Source organism: Leuresthes tenuis, unplaced genomic scaffold, assembly GCF_036924035.1.
Source record: "Leuresthes tenuis unplaced genomic scaffold, fLeuTen1.0.hap1 SCAF_4, whole genome shotgun sequence".
NCBI classification, from domain to species: domain Eukaryota; kingdom Metazoa; phylum Chordata; class Actinopteri; order Atheriniformes; family Atherinopsidae; genus Leuresthes; species Leuresthes tenuis.
In genome coordinates, this window is record NW_027325358.1 from 10,766,914 (window position 1) to 10,782,491 (window position 15,578).

The following is a 15,578-nucleotide window of genomic DNA, read 5'->3' on the forward strand; positions in this document are numbered from 1 at the left end:
AACCAAATCAGGAGTCTTTTTTTTTTCAAAATGTATGAATCTTTATTAATGTAAAGAGTAACTATGCACAATGAGTAACAGACACAAACAACTTTAATACTTAAAAATGTAAACAAATAATAATATTGAGCACAAGAGAAATTTCCCCTTAAAACTGCTCTTCACGTCTCTTTATGTCTCTATTGTCTCTGCTTTTAACCATGTCGCATAAGCATTTGCTTTTTATTTCACATTAGGAACTAGTTCTATTTTATCTCAATTAGGTCAGCGTTCCAGTGCAGAGATTTGTTTGACATGTTTCACTTGCACATCTTTACTTCTCTATAGTGGAAACAAAAGGCTGTTAAGCCTATAAAGTGCTCAAATTCTTAAAAAGAAAGAAAGAAAAAAGTTTCGTAGGACATGGATCAGATCCTCAGTTGGTACAAATTAGTAGATCCCAGAGATAATAGGAACCCCTTCCAAGATTTGCACAAGACAGGGCACCTGTAATGATGATCTGTCATCAATTTCAACCCTGGATGTGATTTTATTTTTTGGACTATAAAGCATTACAAGCACAATTCTGCTGGACATGGTCCTCGTGTTCAGTCTGGCTGATTGACTAGCTTTTAAAAAACAGTTGTTTGAAATATCTCATCCTCTATGTTTGTCTTCGGCGTGGCAGTTTAAGGATGTGGACAGACAAGATTGGAATTTGGCCTCTTCAGGACAGAATGAAATTGCAGTCAGGTTAGGACTGAATGAGAAACGCACCTGTCATCAGGTGTTTGAGCAGCTGACAATGAGAAACTTTGTAACTGAGCTGATGGAAGATTCAAAGCACAAGTTTAACTTTACAAAACATTTTCCTCCAAAAGATTATGCTGGTTGATCAAAGATACACGTTCAGCTCCATTTGGCACAGATACCGTTAGTTCACTCCACTGTTAATGTCACAAAATCGCTACTGTACATAATATCCACATTGGCTCAGGTCTGAATGCTCCAATCATGCCCTCACAAAGGCATTTTCTAAAATCGATTTATAATGTACACAAAACCAGATTATAATTTTCTTTCCAGTTCAACATCATTTTGGTTTCCACTCCACAAATACACACGTGTCTGTAATCTGACAGCAATGAAGCAGAATTCGGTCCTCTCCATCCCCTCAAATCCAGATCTGGTGGCATGCTTTAGCCCACACACAACGCACTGTAAGCACTGATAGTCCAAGGTGTGTGGCTCAGTAGAAAGCATGCAGTATACAGTATATTTTCCATGTTACTTTCAAAAACAAGTCCTCTCGTGTTCACTCTAATCCATTCCATTTAAAGAGGGCATGATGAATACAAACAAGCCAGCACAGCAGACTGCAAATCTTGAACAGACATCAAGAAATCACTAATATTTTTTTTGTGTGCGTTTTTTTTTTTTTCTACATTAAAAAATGCCTTTTTTTGTGAGAGTGTTTGGTGTGCTTTGATGCATGTTGATATTGGTCTAATACATTCCTTGGCAGCCTACATACATTGTTTTTTATGGAGTGGCCGAATTTTGTCTCTCCACTAGTATAGGCACTGAGCTGGTCAATGTTAAGGACACCAAAAACAACGAATAAAAAAGACAACTTCGTTAGCCATCTGAACTATTACACAAAAACAAGGAGAGGACTCTGAAAAAGAAATGTTTATCTAACGTGAATTTACTAAAACTTAAGAAATCAAAGATTGCACATTTGTGACTAAAACTGAATTGTAATTTTTTTCTTTTTAAACCATAATTTTTTATTATAAAACAACTGCGCTTGGTAACGAAGAGAATTCGAGGTTTGACCTGAATAAAAAAGTAGTCCATCTTTTAACAGCTGGCAGTGAATGATCCAAATAACTTTGCTTTACACTGTCGTGAACTCTACTGAGTAGCATATTCACAGTCCCACCAACTACTGTTTACTACCTTGGGACTGGGATGAAAATCTCACAATATCGCCATCAGTCATCCCACTATGTGTCCTTTTCACCTTGTGAGTAGCCAGACTTTCCAGTCGAACACAGAATTCAGATCCTGTCCTTACTTCAAGAGTCTTCTTTCTTCCAGTCCACCTAGTGAAGGAGAAGCACCAGTCTCCAATCCTCACAGGAATATCTTCTCATTTTAAATATATACGTCACTATATATACGTCACTTGCATTGATTTGCATTGAGTTTTTCTTGTTTCAGTGTCTGTCATGATACCTGCAGTCTTTGCCTTAGAAAGAGGCTGTGCGCTGAGGTGCAGGCCCACTGAGAAATGATAACAATTAAAAAATACTAAAAAATAGAAATAAAAAATGAACATAGTTCGTCTCCCCCACAGATCTGTGGTCCACATTTCAAAGCTGTGGGAAGGATGGGTGAAGCATAGGAGCTCCCACTGGTAGATGTTGTGGAATCACACACAGCTCTCCCTGGTCTTGTTGTCCATGAGGAAAGTGTTTAGCTGGGAAATGTCCACTACAACAGCATCCCGCTTGCTCAGATGGATGTCTTTCAAATGGTCCTCATCACTTTGGTCCTTGGCAAAATTAACAAACACCTGCAGTGAGGAAAGAAGAGGAAAACAAGTTAGACTTTGCTTAAATAATTGTCACAGCCTTGTTATGAACAGAGCATTAGGTAGGCTGGCTTACTTGGTCTAAAGTGGTCTGAGAGACGGAGTAGTCCTCTATGCTGAGTGCCTCTTTGTTCTTTGAGAGCAGAGAGAAGATGCGGGCAAGGGAGGTGTGGGACGAGGGAAGCTGGTACTGAAGCATGTTGCGATGCTTCTCTTTCAGAGTGCTCCCCGGCAGCTCCCGTTCAATGAACTCCATCACCGGCCTAAGGTCTTGGTCTGGCCCTGCCACTCGCAGGATGATGGTGTAGCCATCACCAAACCTGACAACATAAAACACACACAAAAATTAATTGATATATAGATAGAACTTTTCGCTTTGGAATAACTAAAGATGAAGTGTCCGTTACTGTATATTTGCTGCACACACATTTTTGCTACCACAAATGAAAGCATCGTAGATTGTTTTTAAATTTTGACAGTTTGGCAGAACACTGCAAACAAGAGTTTATAATATACAACATTTAAAATTTAACTAGAAGAGTAAAGATGTCAAAGTTTGTGAGTTGTGAGATATTCTGTTGTTTGTGCTCACCTGTTTTTGAGGTGTTGCACACTGCCCAGACAGCGGAACCTGCCGTTAACCATGATGGCCATCCTGGTGCACAGTGCTTCACATTCCTCCATACTGCAAAGGGCACATGAGGAAAAGGTACTTTATATTGGGAAAATATAGAATATAGAGCTGGGGCAATGAATATGTTTCAATCTATTGGCAGAATAATAAACAATATGTTTATGCAGTATATAGTTTAGTTAAATGCCTGGTCTAACCTGTGGGAGGTCAGGACTACAGATCGTCCCTCTTTGATGATGCTCAAGATGGCATTCCAGAGGGCACGACGTGCCTTCGGGTCCATGCCTGTTGTTGGTTCATCCTGTTAATAGATAACAGACACTCAGCTGCTGCCACAGAAAACTTGAATGCTCAACAGACCAGTCAAGCTCCTGTTGAAATGTAATCCACTGTCATGCTTTATGAAATGTTAATTGTTTTTCCTTACTGACCAGAAACACAACAGGTGGTCCTCCAATGAGAGCAATGGCAGTTGACAGTTTCCTCATGTTTCCCCCACTGTAGCTGCCAGCTGCTTTGTCCACGTATTTGACTAAACCCAGTTTACGGATCCCCCACTCTGCCACCTAGTGGAGTGATAGAGTTATTACAAGTGTCAATCTTCCCCTTTTGAAGACTCAACAACAAAAGTAATTCATTTATTTGTTGTGTCCATTTTATTCAAGTTTCATTCTTGTTTGTCTATCTTGTGTTTCAGATAGACGTTACGAGATTAATTTACATACAAAAGGCCAATATATAGTAGGTGTGTGCATACTGACCTCACAAACTTCCTTCTCAGGTACCCCTCTCAGGATGGCATAGAACTCAAGGTGTTCTCTGCCAGTCAGCAGGTCATTGATGGCATCAAACTGAGGGCAGTAGCCCATGTTCTGATGCACCTCATCTATCTCATTTGTAACACTGGAATGAGAGAAAAAACATAAGAGGGAGTTTTTAGTTTTACAAAAATACAAATTGATTAGATAAGAATGAATCTTCATGTGGAGCTGTGATCTCTTCTCTTGTCTCTCACCTCTTGCCTGCCAAGTAGGCCTCACCACTGGTGACCACAGAGTCACCTGTCAGCATTTTGAAGGTGCTGGTCTTCCCTGCTCCATTCACCCCAAGTAAACCAAAACACTACAAGAAAAAAAGACAACAGATTTAATTCAGTCTTACACATTACATATGAATACACATTGTGGTATGGTGTAACAGTTTGATATGTACCTCTCCGGGAGGAATGCCAACACACAGCCGGTCCACTGCTGGCTTCTGTTTCCGCTTGTAAATCTTGGTGAGCTGTCTGAGCTCCAGGATATCGGACTGTCCCCCACCGCTCAAGATCCTCTGTCGCTCTCTGGCCACATCCTCATCTTCCTCTCCAATAGGTTTCAGATGGCTGATAGATGACCTGAAGGGTGACAGAGAATAGATGTCACATTTCACACAGACTTACAAGAGGTTTTAGACATACATCCTTTTCCAAATTGTAAACTAAAGTGTAAATCTTCCAACAGTTTTGAATAATGATGTCTTAGGAGTGCTGTGATATGTGGAAAAAAATGCACTCGTGCATGAGCAATTACAGGTTTTACTAACCTGGCCTTGAAGCAGAAGTGGTACTGAATGAGGACAGTGATACAGAAGAAGATAACGCCCTCTATGGCCATTGCAAACAGGTTCTTTCCCACCATGTCCCAGGCAAGAGGAGATCGGAACCTGTTTTCACCTACAACAGAACAAACCTTTCAGCACACTCAAGTATCTTTTGTTGACGTTGTCAAAACCATTCAAACCAAATGCATGACAGGTGGTTATAAAAGATTGCTTGTACTGACCGAATCTCTCCAAAGCATCAGCCATGGCTTGATTCTTAACCATGTCGATCAGTCCTCTACCCAGGCAGAAGTGAGGGAAGATGAGGAACACATTCTTCAAGATGTCATTGATACCACCGATCTCCTGATAAAAGAATCAAGCCATTGTTAGCTAAATTTGCCAACAAAAACCTACCAGAGCCATACTCTGCTGCTTCTAGTGATTACTTACGTTGCTTCCAAACAACTCCAGAACAAAGGTAGACACACTGCCATTTATTCCTATCAGTATGTTGACACTGGTTAGAACCACATAGGCAGTGCTGGGGATCTTAAAGAAGAAGGAGGCTGGGTACATCAGAGGGGTGATCGACCAGCTGGAAAGGCCAAAATATCATTTCAGATGAGATAAGCTTTGATAAAGACAAAAAAAAAAATACACAGAGTAGTAGCCAAAGAATCTAAGTGTTTGTACAAATTACCCATAGAGAAGCAGCAACAGGGCCAGCACTGGCAGATTGGTGGAGGAGACGTAGGCTTCTTGTTGGAAACACACAAATATAATGATAACCAGGGTGGCCGGAACAATGTAGTTACACTGCAAGACAGAGAGAAAGGGAGGGTGAGATAGAGGCCTCTGTAGGTTCTTTCCCCCTGCATTTGTGGTTAAGATTATGATCAGGAACATTTATCTTTTTTGCACTGATTTTGAAATATCTTACCATATCCCAAACAAAGTTGGCCAGCCAGTAGAGGAAAGGTTGCACTCCACTAATGAATTGCAAATGTTTGGCCTTGTTCACTCTCTCTTGGATGAGGAAGACAACAAAGCTGGCAGGGACAAAGGACATGGCAAAGATCACGCAGATGGACACTAGTACGTCCACCGATGTCGTCATCCTGGGATTATGTGAGAAAAGGAGAGAAAACAATGAGAAAAGATGTTTGCAAGAGATGGTCAAAATGATACTTTAAATTCTGAATTATCTCCCACGTTGACTGTAATACTCACAATGCAACCTGCGATAACTGCTCCTTGGTTAGGTTCAGAGGGTGATTGTAGGCAGTTATGCCAAACTTTGCGGGGTCTTTTCCAGCTGGCAGACTGGCACGTAGGATGCCGTTGTTCATCACATTGAGAAAAGAACCAATACTGTGCCAGCCCTTGTTGTTAAACCAGATCTGGAAGAGAAGCAGTTTTGAGATGTCAGTTTGTGTTACATTAGTGGACAACCACAGCAGTTTGGATGTAAATTAGAGGCTTGGAGATCAGTTGAGTGCCATAAAGTTCATAACAGAGTTCATGCATACCTATTCTATCTATCTTGAGTAGATTTTTCACTTCTTTATGACTTAGCAATTACATTTCTTTGGAAAGCACTTTTACTTTAGTTGTTTCTGAGGTGGAATTGAGGCATTGTTAGTAGCTTAGCAGGCATGCAAACCCTATATATCTAAACTGTGAAAATACGAAAATGACAAGTTGTTACAAATTAAAACAAATATATGATTTGTATGGGTAATCAATAAAGAGGTAAAAAAAATAGAGCAAGAAGTGTGGAGCTGAAGTTGTGAGATTAAAATATGTGAAATGTGAAAAACCTATGATGGTAACCTGCAGAGCCAAATACTTTTGTGCCTGTGTGAGTGCATGCTAACCTTGACGTTATTTTTGGTGTCCAGTCCTTGGATAAAACTGGAGAGACTGCCGAAGAAACGATCTGATGCAGTTCCCTGAAGGATGGGTGAGGCAGAAAGGAGAGACACAGAAAGATAGAGGAGAATAAGGAGACCGTATTCTTTAGCACATGGGTAAATGGACACTGTTCTGCTTTAGATAAGTATACACATGCAAAGACCACGTCTTTTCACCTTGACTAACTCAAACCACAGCTTTCCTTTTGTAAATGGTTACTGTGGATCACTTCAGTGTGATAAAATAACGTGAAGAAATAGCTTACTCTTTCAAGTTGGAAGCGTCTCCTTAGTTGAGAAATAGCCACATCGATTTCATCTTTGTGGGAAAGAACCTGAGAACTCCTGGCACCCAATGAGAATCCACCGTATCTGTTATAGATAGAGTTCAGCCATTTTCATATCAGTGAAGGTCACAGCAGAGAGGCACTCAGATCAATATAATTTACAAGAAAATGAATTAAAGATGCATCACGTCTGATAACATACCTGAACTCATTCACCCAAATCTTGTTCTTCAGGCTGTAAGAATGGAAAACATGAGATTAAATCCTTATTGCTGTGAATGAGCAAAATCCATCTGAAAAATATAATGTCAGAATGACTGTTACCTCTTGCCAATGATCTGAGCATAAGTTTTAACCAGATAGTCTGACACATTTCTGCCGGTCAAGTTCTGCAGAGTGTCTTTGTCACTGATCTTCATCTGGTTACAAGAACAAACAAATGAATTAATCAATGAATATTCAGTTGAGAATATATTTAGTATACTGATGTCATAACTGGATTTTGGTTTAGATTTAGTTTTTGTCACAAACCTGTGGCGGTGGAAGTCCACCAGCCCCAGCGGGACACTCCGGTAGCATTTTCTTGCGACCCCCACAGCTGCACTCACACAGGGGCGAGGGATTCTCCATGGTCCAGTTTCCTTTGTCGAACATGTACTTCACACTTTGAGAGACTTCAGGCACCGACCAGTCATCCTCAACTGCAGTACAGGGAGTGTCTCTGATGCCAAGAGAGAAAAGAGTTTACATACTACAATGGTGCTTTTGTTTTTCTAAAATTCTGATTGAATGCAAATCTACCAGAGGTTTGAATGTTAATCAACTTTTCCCCTAAACACTCACGGTATAGGCTCTCCTTTCATGCAACGGGTTCCAAAGCCTGGCTTTTCTATCAGAGCTCCCAGTAGTTTGTTGGTGTGAGGGTCTTCAGGTATGTCATTACTGCAAAGACACAGACAGCTCATTGCCTCAAGTGTCATTTAATACAGTTTCTTGACATAGGAAACACACTTAAAACAAACTGATCGCCACAAAGACGTGCAGTTTAAAAGTCAGTTAATAGTCACACTTATTCAAGTCTGATGTCATCACTCAAACTCACAGTTGCTTCTCAGCAGTTAGAACAACAGGTGTGTTCAAAGCACTTAACTGCACTTTTACTCTGATGATGTTTAAAATGCTGTGGTAACATGCAGGCTTTGCCACTGTGATGTAATCTTTTACATTTTTAATGTGTTGTGAACTTTGTTGACAGAAAAAGCCCACTTTATTAAAAATACATGGATTTTCAGTTTTTTTTCTTTGACGGGAGAGAACAATCTGACTGTGGTTCATTTAAGGTTAAGAACTGCTCTGTCATCCAGACTGACACAATAAAATTTTAAAATCCTGTTTAGTGTACAAGAATGAGAAATTAATGGAAAATACAGAGGTAAATGCTAATTTTCACTGCTTAGGCAGTGATATCTCACCTGATGAAGTTAAATTGTTCTCCGTACATGCTGGGATGGAGGGCAAGACTGGGGTACTTTCCGAATGGAGGAACAATCAGGCTGAACACGAGGGCAATACACACAAACACCGCTGGAAGAACAATCTGAAAAACATCAGCATGGCAATTTAATTAAAATTCAATTTTTCTTTTATTTCAACTTCTAAAAATGGAGACAAATTAAAATCACTACTTCATTGCAATGACATAAGTCTTAGAAAATCCTGCATGGTTTGTGTGAGGCAGGAACCCACCTAGAGTGGATGCATACCTGAGCAAAGAAGCCTTTCCTGGAGCGGCGAGCATAGAGGAATCGTTTCCAGAGCAGTGCAACAAATTGCTGCCGTTTCAGACTCCAGCCTTTGACCTGATATGAGCCTTTGCCATCTGTTCCACTGAGCCAATCAGTCTCACGAGATTCTGGAAACCACAAAAATGAGCAAATTTCCAACATGATGAATGTGTGCCCAAATTCTGTAATAGTCCTAAGAAATAGCTCGTTATTGCAAATGAGTGCAACCAAAAATGTGAGATGTTTCCTAGGATTCAATGTGATGTTTCAAAACATTTAACTATTTTTGAAATACAAATTGTGCCATACAGCCAGACTAAAAGATCCTAAGAATGACAGCAACAAGATCATTGCTATCATTGTACTGCATGGCTAGTAGTGCAGTTCTACCTGGATCACCTTCAGAGTCATTGAAGTCATAGTCATCCTCTGTGAAGGGCTTTAGGCAGCTCTGGTGGTCTCCAAATGCATGACGTCGACGAGTTCTGGTTGGTACGACTCCATCTGTAGCAATAGGAGAGTTGACATGTTCATTTAAACTATCTTAGTTTCAAGTATTACTTTTTGTTTGAAGATTGTATTCCTCTATGTTGCTTGTGGTCACTCGTTCTGGACTGTCTCGTCTTAGCTACATGTAAGCTATAATTTGGTATTCTAATACATGCACACAAATGAACACTATCAGTAAGATCTTAGTGAGTCATAAATCTTACCTGAAAGCTCAACAGAATCCACTCCACTGTCCTCCGCCACTTTCAGGAAAATCTGCAGCGTAAGAAAAAAGACGATCAAAATAAAGGCTTCAATGGAAACAGATGTTTATTCTCTACAAACTTACAAAAACACAATAAAAACACAATTTTTATTCTACTTATGACGATGTCCCCTGTTAAAATCTTAACTGAGTGTACTCCTTACCTCTTCCAGGGTAGTGTCAGATATTCCATAACTTGATATTCCCAAGTCAGTGAGTCGGTCATCAAGCTCATGGAAGAGCTCCACAAAGGCTCCATCTTTAGCAGACTGGTAGGGCAAGACATAAGTGAGTTCATGACCGAGGTCTTCCACCAGGCGAGCTTCTGGAACATGCTTGAAAATGACGTTGGAGATGAGGGAGACATCTATAGGAAAGGAAGGAGAGGGAGAGAAAGGTTAGCGGATATATTTATGTTATTATTGTGGGTTTCCATTTTTTCAAAAGTGCATTGAAAGGGTACTGTCAGATCTTACCGATAGTGGTGGTTTCACTTTCTGGTTCACTGCCCAGACCAGCATCTGAACTGCTCTCTGATACACTGTCCTCCTGAACAAAAGGAAAAAACTAAAATAATCTGCAACTAGAACATTTTTTTTGTCCATATGCACTATTTTTGAGAATATTAGGAAAAGAAACACAATAATGTTCTTATCATTTATTTTCTTATCTTGTACCTTTTCTGTTTTCTTGCTGTAGGAGACTGTGCTGGCAGAGTTACGACATGACTGTAATGTCAAGTCATAGTCTCTCTTGACCAAGGTCAGGTAGTAGCCTGTTCCCAGGTGAGTCTTCAGGAAGAGTGAGGAACCCACACAGCACAGTTTGCCATGGGAAATTATGGCAATTCGGTCACCCAGGATGTCAGCTTCATCCATGTGATGAGTGGACAGGATGATGGTGCGGCCTGACCAAGATGGCAAGAAAAATCTACTTCATTTGCTATCCCATGCCATTTTTAATAGTATAATCCTTCAGCAAAATTCCCCAAACACCTAATGTATCAAAGAATTGGGGAAAAATCAACACTTTGCCAAAGGGGCTTATATAAGTTTTAATTACCTTGTCTGTATTTCAGCAGTAGGTCCCAGATTCCCCTACGTGCATAGGGGTCGACACCAGCTGTAGGTTCATCAAGAATAACAACCTTTGAGCCTCCAACAAAAGCCAGGGCTACTGACAACTTCCTCTGCATCCCACCTTAAAAGACAAGGAAAAAAATAATCAGAGACATGCATCTACATCCATCTGCATTGTACTCTTAATAATAATTGTGATGTACTTGAATGTTGAAAATACACAACTAACCTGATAGGGTGTTTGTGCGGGATTGCCGTTTGTGAGGCAGTCCAACATCATTAACAATATGTTCCATTTCAGCTTTAACCTTCTCCTCTGGGAGCCCCTTCAAGCGAGCATAGAACCAAATGTGCTCCTCCACTGTCAACCTGGATGACAGCCAACCAACAAATCACATAAATACCAAAACAAAAGAGGCTAAAGGTGGGCTAAATTTTATTTTGGTGCAGACATCGCATACATACATGCTGAAAAGCACGTTGTGCTGGGGGCAGACGCCCAGATTCTGTCGGATAGTGCTGAGTTCAGAGCGGATGTCCTTGCCGAGGATGTAGGCAGTGCCAGAGGTGGGTGGGAACAACCCTGTCAGGATTGACCTATCAGGCAGGGCAACACAACACAGTCAACATTTAGGATCTATCAGTTAGTTTTACACTCGCGTTACATGTAAGAGCATTGTGCATATTATCTTACATGGTTGTGGTCTTGCCCGCTCCATTGTGGCCGAGGAAGGAGGTGATCTGTCCTTCATAGAATCTCAGGGACAGTCCATCCACAGCCAACTTGTTTCCAGTGCTGTAGACCTTCACCAGATTTTCGATGTAAACACCTGGCTCAATGTGGCTTGGCTCCTCCTCAATGCACACAGCTGTAAATAAGATCAAAAACAAAACCAAAAAAAGGCATTTTAGCAACAAGCAGTGGTACACTAAGACATGTATCTTCACCTAAATTTTTAACAAAAAAACAATGTAATAGAATTATTGATCATTATCATATTTACCATCAGCATTGCCCTTCTTTGACAGAGGGGTGGAAATATTTGTATTTTCTTTCTCCCCACACCAATATGTCTTAGTAAAAGGGAAATACCAAGGCCTCGGGATCCCATACTGACCTGTAATAGAAACAACTGCTTGTAAAATGATTCATAATGTTTGGGCACTCTTTATCTATCACATAAATATGACAGATAAGGGAAATATTCTAATTGTGAACTTTTGAAAACTTACCGGGGAAAACGGCTTCAATGTACCAGGTCATAATTCCATACAACACTGCATCAAACAGCATCAGGCAGATAGATGTAGTCAGGTTGTAGCTGTCCTCCTCCAGAGGGCTTGCAAGCAAGTTTGACCACTGGATTCCCACACCTTGCTCCTCAAACAGGGCAAAGTACTCACATCCAAAACCAAAAGCCACAGGAGAAAGAAGACTCTGAGAGAAGAACAAAAGGTGTGTGTTTTAGTACATAGAACATAGCAGCATGTACTGTCATTTTTTAAGTATCTGAACAAATACTGGGGACATTTTTGTATAACTCTAGATAGAAGGGTAATGTTGTGTTTATATAAGTGAGTTTTTATGAAATTTATTTCACACACCACAACAATTTTTGCTCCAAAGCCCACGTAGTCTTGCCAGGCAACACACAGAACATAGGGCAGGTAGAGAGTGAAATATATGATGCCACCGCAGGCCGCTGCCAGGTTGGCACGAGAAAATATGGTACTGATGAGAAAGCACTGCATGATGGTTACAACACCGAAGGATCCCAGGAAAAGGAAAACAACGCCTGGGTCACTGTAAGGCAGCAAGTTGCCCATCTGTGAAGAGAGTCACACAACAGAAAGTGAGACAGCTGAATGACTTCATCTATTTTCCACTGCTAAATTCAATTTCTGGACATCATGGGAAAACAGAGTCACTATTAAATGAAATCAATTAGATAGTGAATATAAAACACTGGCGATGACTAGTATTTGTTGTTTTTATTGTTCTCCATAATGTGCTGACATCTCTGCATGATGACAAACAAGTTTGACCACATGTCTGTGTCAACACCAACCTTCAATAACATCACCAACAAGCCTGCGCTGATCAGCAGCGGGATTAAACTGCTGATGAACCAGCTGAGCCACAGGATGCCGTTGTTCAGTCCCATGATCCTCATGGTCTCCTTCAGCCGGGCCTCTTTCTCGTACACCACGCCCTTGATGATGATGGCCACTGAGTACATCCATGCCAAGGTCATGAAGAGAGGCATTGACCTACTCATTACTCGCAAGAAACTGTGAAAAAAGTAAAAAAGAGTTAGTACGAATCTGCTGCACCACCTGTACATGTAAAAAAAATGTCAGTATAATGTCAGTACAGCATTCACTCACATATCATCAACATAGCAGGGGTAGGGCATCTGCTGAATGTAGATGCCTGTCTTCTCCCTTGTGCCCGTGACAGCTCGGACGATTCCTTGCTCAATGACATCTTGCAGGTAAGAAAATCCCCCCCAGATATACCGAAGGTCCTCAAATGGGTCTGCCCTGGGACCTGGGTCCCAATATCTACAAAGCAATATCAAAATGAATGCAGTCATTGAAACATAAGATCTGGGGAATACGCAAAATATGTGTGAGCAAATAAAACTGTCTCATTATGAAAGACACTTACCCATCTTTAATCTTGTTGGTCCTCTCCACGTTATCTATGTCCATCCGGATTTTGTAGTTGACATTGGATGGAAGGTCAGCGCTATTACTGTGAGTAATGTCAGGAAACACGATCCCAGCCCAGAACTTCTGGTGATCCAGAAGACCCATAGACTTGTTGACCAAACGTTCCTCGTTTGCTACCGGCTCCAACTTGTCAAGGTTCACACACTGAAGAAAAGGCGATGTGTTAACTGTATGTTTTGATGTGAGTTTGACAAGAAAAGAATTGGCTTTTTCATTAGCTATTGTCATAGATACTGTTTTTGATGTAATTACAATTGTTTCAAAAAGCTGCCATCAACCTACAGTCTATTTTAAGTGAGCGATACAAAAACATATCAATGTTGACAACAATTCCAGCTCAAACAATCATATTGTTTCTCAGAAATATTATTCAGAGGCGAAGAATGACCATGAACTCTTCCCTATTAAACTGGCTCATGTGCCTTGGATAGACACTAAGTAACCACTCTACAGTTTATCTGATTTGTTGAGAGATTAACTTCTCACATGTTTAGCTCACTTAAGATGGCTTGTACTCATCTCCTAATTCCAAGTGCGTGATATGCCAATGAGTTCAGAAAGTACATGCTGAAAGTACAGTGTAAACATCTTTAATCGAGCAGGCATGGCAGACTTTAACAGCAGTGCAAAGCCTTGACATGGTTTTTAGTGTGAGAAACACCAAATATCAATTTGGGAGGTTTCACAGTGTTTAAATATTTGTGCAGAAATGCAAAATAATTTGTTTCACATTCTTTTTAAATGACTTACGCATCTTATTATTCACAGAGGTTATGGAGAGGGAGAGACTGAGTGGAGTTATGAATGATACATTCAAATTATAAGTTACATTTCAAATATAATCAATTTATAATCAACTGTCTGTATCATCGTTCTGCAAAATCAAAAGCATCATTCTCTAAATAGTTTGCTTGATCACTGATATCATATGTACATCACAAAACTGTTAGATCATATGCATGTCTGAATTAGGATCTATCCTTCACAGACATTTCAATGATGAAATTCCCTGAGACAGATAAACAAAGCAAACCAAGTTCATAAGGGCAGAACATTGATTAACACAGTCAATGAGCTTAGGGGCAGCCGTTTATTCCATGAGGCTTGGCTCAATTACATTAACCAAATAAACAGAAAAAAGAAGCTGTGATACAATCAGCATGGTAACCATTCAATGAAGCATAGAAAAGGAAAGAACATTTAATTTCAAGGCCTTCAATAGCTGTACGTGGATCTGAAGAAGCTCAAATTCAATAAATCAGTGGAAATAAGAGTAGGTTTTGTAAGGCAATGATCTAAATGGGAAATTAGCATTTAACCTATTTTCCTACTAGCTTTCCTTCTTGTTGGTTGAAGAGGATATTTTGCAACTTAAAATCAATTAGATTATGATCTTATTGGCATGCCCTTAAACACACACATTATCATTTTTACATCTTCTGCAGTTTTATCTATTACCTACTGAAACCTTTCCTAGAAAGAAACTGTTACAGGCACCTGACTCGACCTCTATTACTTTGTGTTGTCTTGAATTTGACATATATTGTATGTATATTTTCTGTATATTTCAGTAGCACACTAACCTCCATGAAGCGTGAAATGGTCTGTATGGTCTGGTCGGTTTCATTGAAGATGTTTCTCCAGGTGTATGCTGTCCCTGCAGGTCTTTGGTCCTCTGAGGCTTTTGACAAGAAGTTCGCCACGTCTGCCACACGCCACTCAGTCCCACTGAGCTGGGCGTTCAGGAAAGCAGCGCTGGCATTATTCTGAAGCAAGGTCTGAAGAAAACAAGATTTGTACTGTTTATTGGAGAGATAAAAAACTAAAATATCAAGTAGGCTTTCTATAAACTAAACATCCAGCACTCTTAAGTATTAAGTACTCTTAATTTTCTATTATGACATGAGATTTTTGTCAGCAGTGAAAAAACTAACTATTGAATAATCACACAGTGCCTTTAGGCTTGTTTGGTTTTGTGACCTTTATTAATGCTACAGTGTCTGTGTGTACTTCTTTATGTGGCCTTTGACCTAGTTTCATGGTCATTTGCTACCCTGAGTTTCTCATACATGACTCTTCCCAAATTTGTTCGCTCTGTGACTGTATCTGTTGACACTCCGGGCAGAAAAACTTATTTTGTAACAGAGACTAAACTAGACGCTAAAAATGAAGAAACATTTATCTAAACAGACAAGATATAATTTAAGCCCTTATCAAATTCTTCAGTGT

General features: G+C 40.1%; 1 protein-coding gene across 5 annotated transcripts in view; it reads right to left on the minus strand.

The window, feature by feature from the left end:
• Positions 1-16: 16 nt before the first annotated feature.
• The window catches only part of LOC140305617 (phospholipid-transporting ATPase ABCA1-like), a 34,969-nt gene continuing 19,407 nt past the window's right edge, over positions 17-15,578 (minus strand). For 3 of the 5 annotated variants that reach the window (XM_072384561.1, XM_072384562.1, XM_072384563.1), the window contains exons 12-49: positions 14,933-15,127; positions 13,285-13,493; positions 13,002-13,178; positions 12,683-12,905; positions 12,219-12,440; positions 11,847-12,051; positions 11,618-11,731; positions 11,308-11,482; positions 11,079-11,210; positions 10,843-10,982; positions 10,597-10,734; positions 10,212-10,441; positions 10,011-10,083; positions 9,699-9,901; positions 9,494-9,545; positions 9,171-9,284; positions 8,760-8,908; positions 8,469-8,593; positions 7,840-7,938; positions 7,528-7,717; positions 7,321-7,415; positions 7,199-7,231; positions 6,976-7,081; positions 6,674-6,748; positions 6,027-6,196; positions 5,737-5,914; positions 5,497-5,612; positions 5,247-5,391; positions 5,036-5,159; positions 4,797-4,926; positions 4,425-4,608; positions 4,228-4,334; positions 3,974-4,115; positions 3,644-3,778; positions 3,410-3,513; positions 3,171-3,263; positions 2,655-2,898; positions 17-2,560 (exon numbers count right to left, since the gene is read on the minus strand). In XM_072384561.1, coding sequence (XP_072240662.1) covers positions 2,417-2,560; positions 2,655-2,898; positions 3,171-3,263; positions 3,410-3,513; positions 3,644-3,778; positions 3,974-4,115; positions 4,228-4,334; positions 4,425-4,608; positions 4,797-4,926; positions 5,036-5,159; positions 5,247-5,391; positions 5,497-5,612; positions 5,737-5,914; positions 6,027-6,196; positions 6,674-6,748; positions 6,976-7,081; positions 7,199-7,231; positions 7,321-7,415; positions 7,528-7,717; positions 7,840-7,938; positions 8,469-8,593; positions 8,760-8,908; positions 9,171-9,284; positions 9,494-9,545; positions 9,699-9,901; positions 10,011-10,083; positions 10,212-10,441; positions 10,597-10,734; positions 10,843-10,982; positions 11,079-11,210; positions 11,308-11,482; positions 11,618-11,731; positions 11,847-12,051; positions 12,219-12,440; positions 12,683-12,905; positions 13,002-13,178; positions 13,285-13,493; positions 14,933-15,127 — 5,490 coding nt within the window. In that variant the 3' untranslated portion in view covers positions 17-2,416. The remainder of the gene's footprint in view (positions 2,561-2,654; positions 2,899-3,170; positions 3,264-3,409; positions 3,514-3,643; positions 3,779-3,973; positions 4,116-4,227; positions 4,335-4,424; positions 4,609-4,796; positions 4,927-5,035; positions 5,160-5,246; positions 5,392-5,496; positions 5,613-5,736; positions 5,915-6,026; positions 6,197-6,673; positions 6,749-6,975; positions 7,082-7,198; positions 7,232-7,320; positions 7,416-7,527; positions 7,718-7,839; positions 7,939-8,468; positions 8,594-8,759; positions 8,909-9,170; positions 9,285-9,493; positions 9,546-9,698; positions 9,902-10,010; positions 10,084-10,211; positions 10,442-10,596; positions 10,735-10,842; positions 10,983-11,078; positions 11,211-11,307; positions 11,483-11,617; positions 11,732-11,846; positions 12,052-12,218; positions 12,441-12,682; positions 12,906-13,001; positions 13,179-13,284; positions 13,494-14,932; positions 15,128-15,578) is intronic. The other 2 variants (XM_072384564.1, XM_072384565.1) reach the window with 2 other exon arrangements.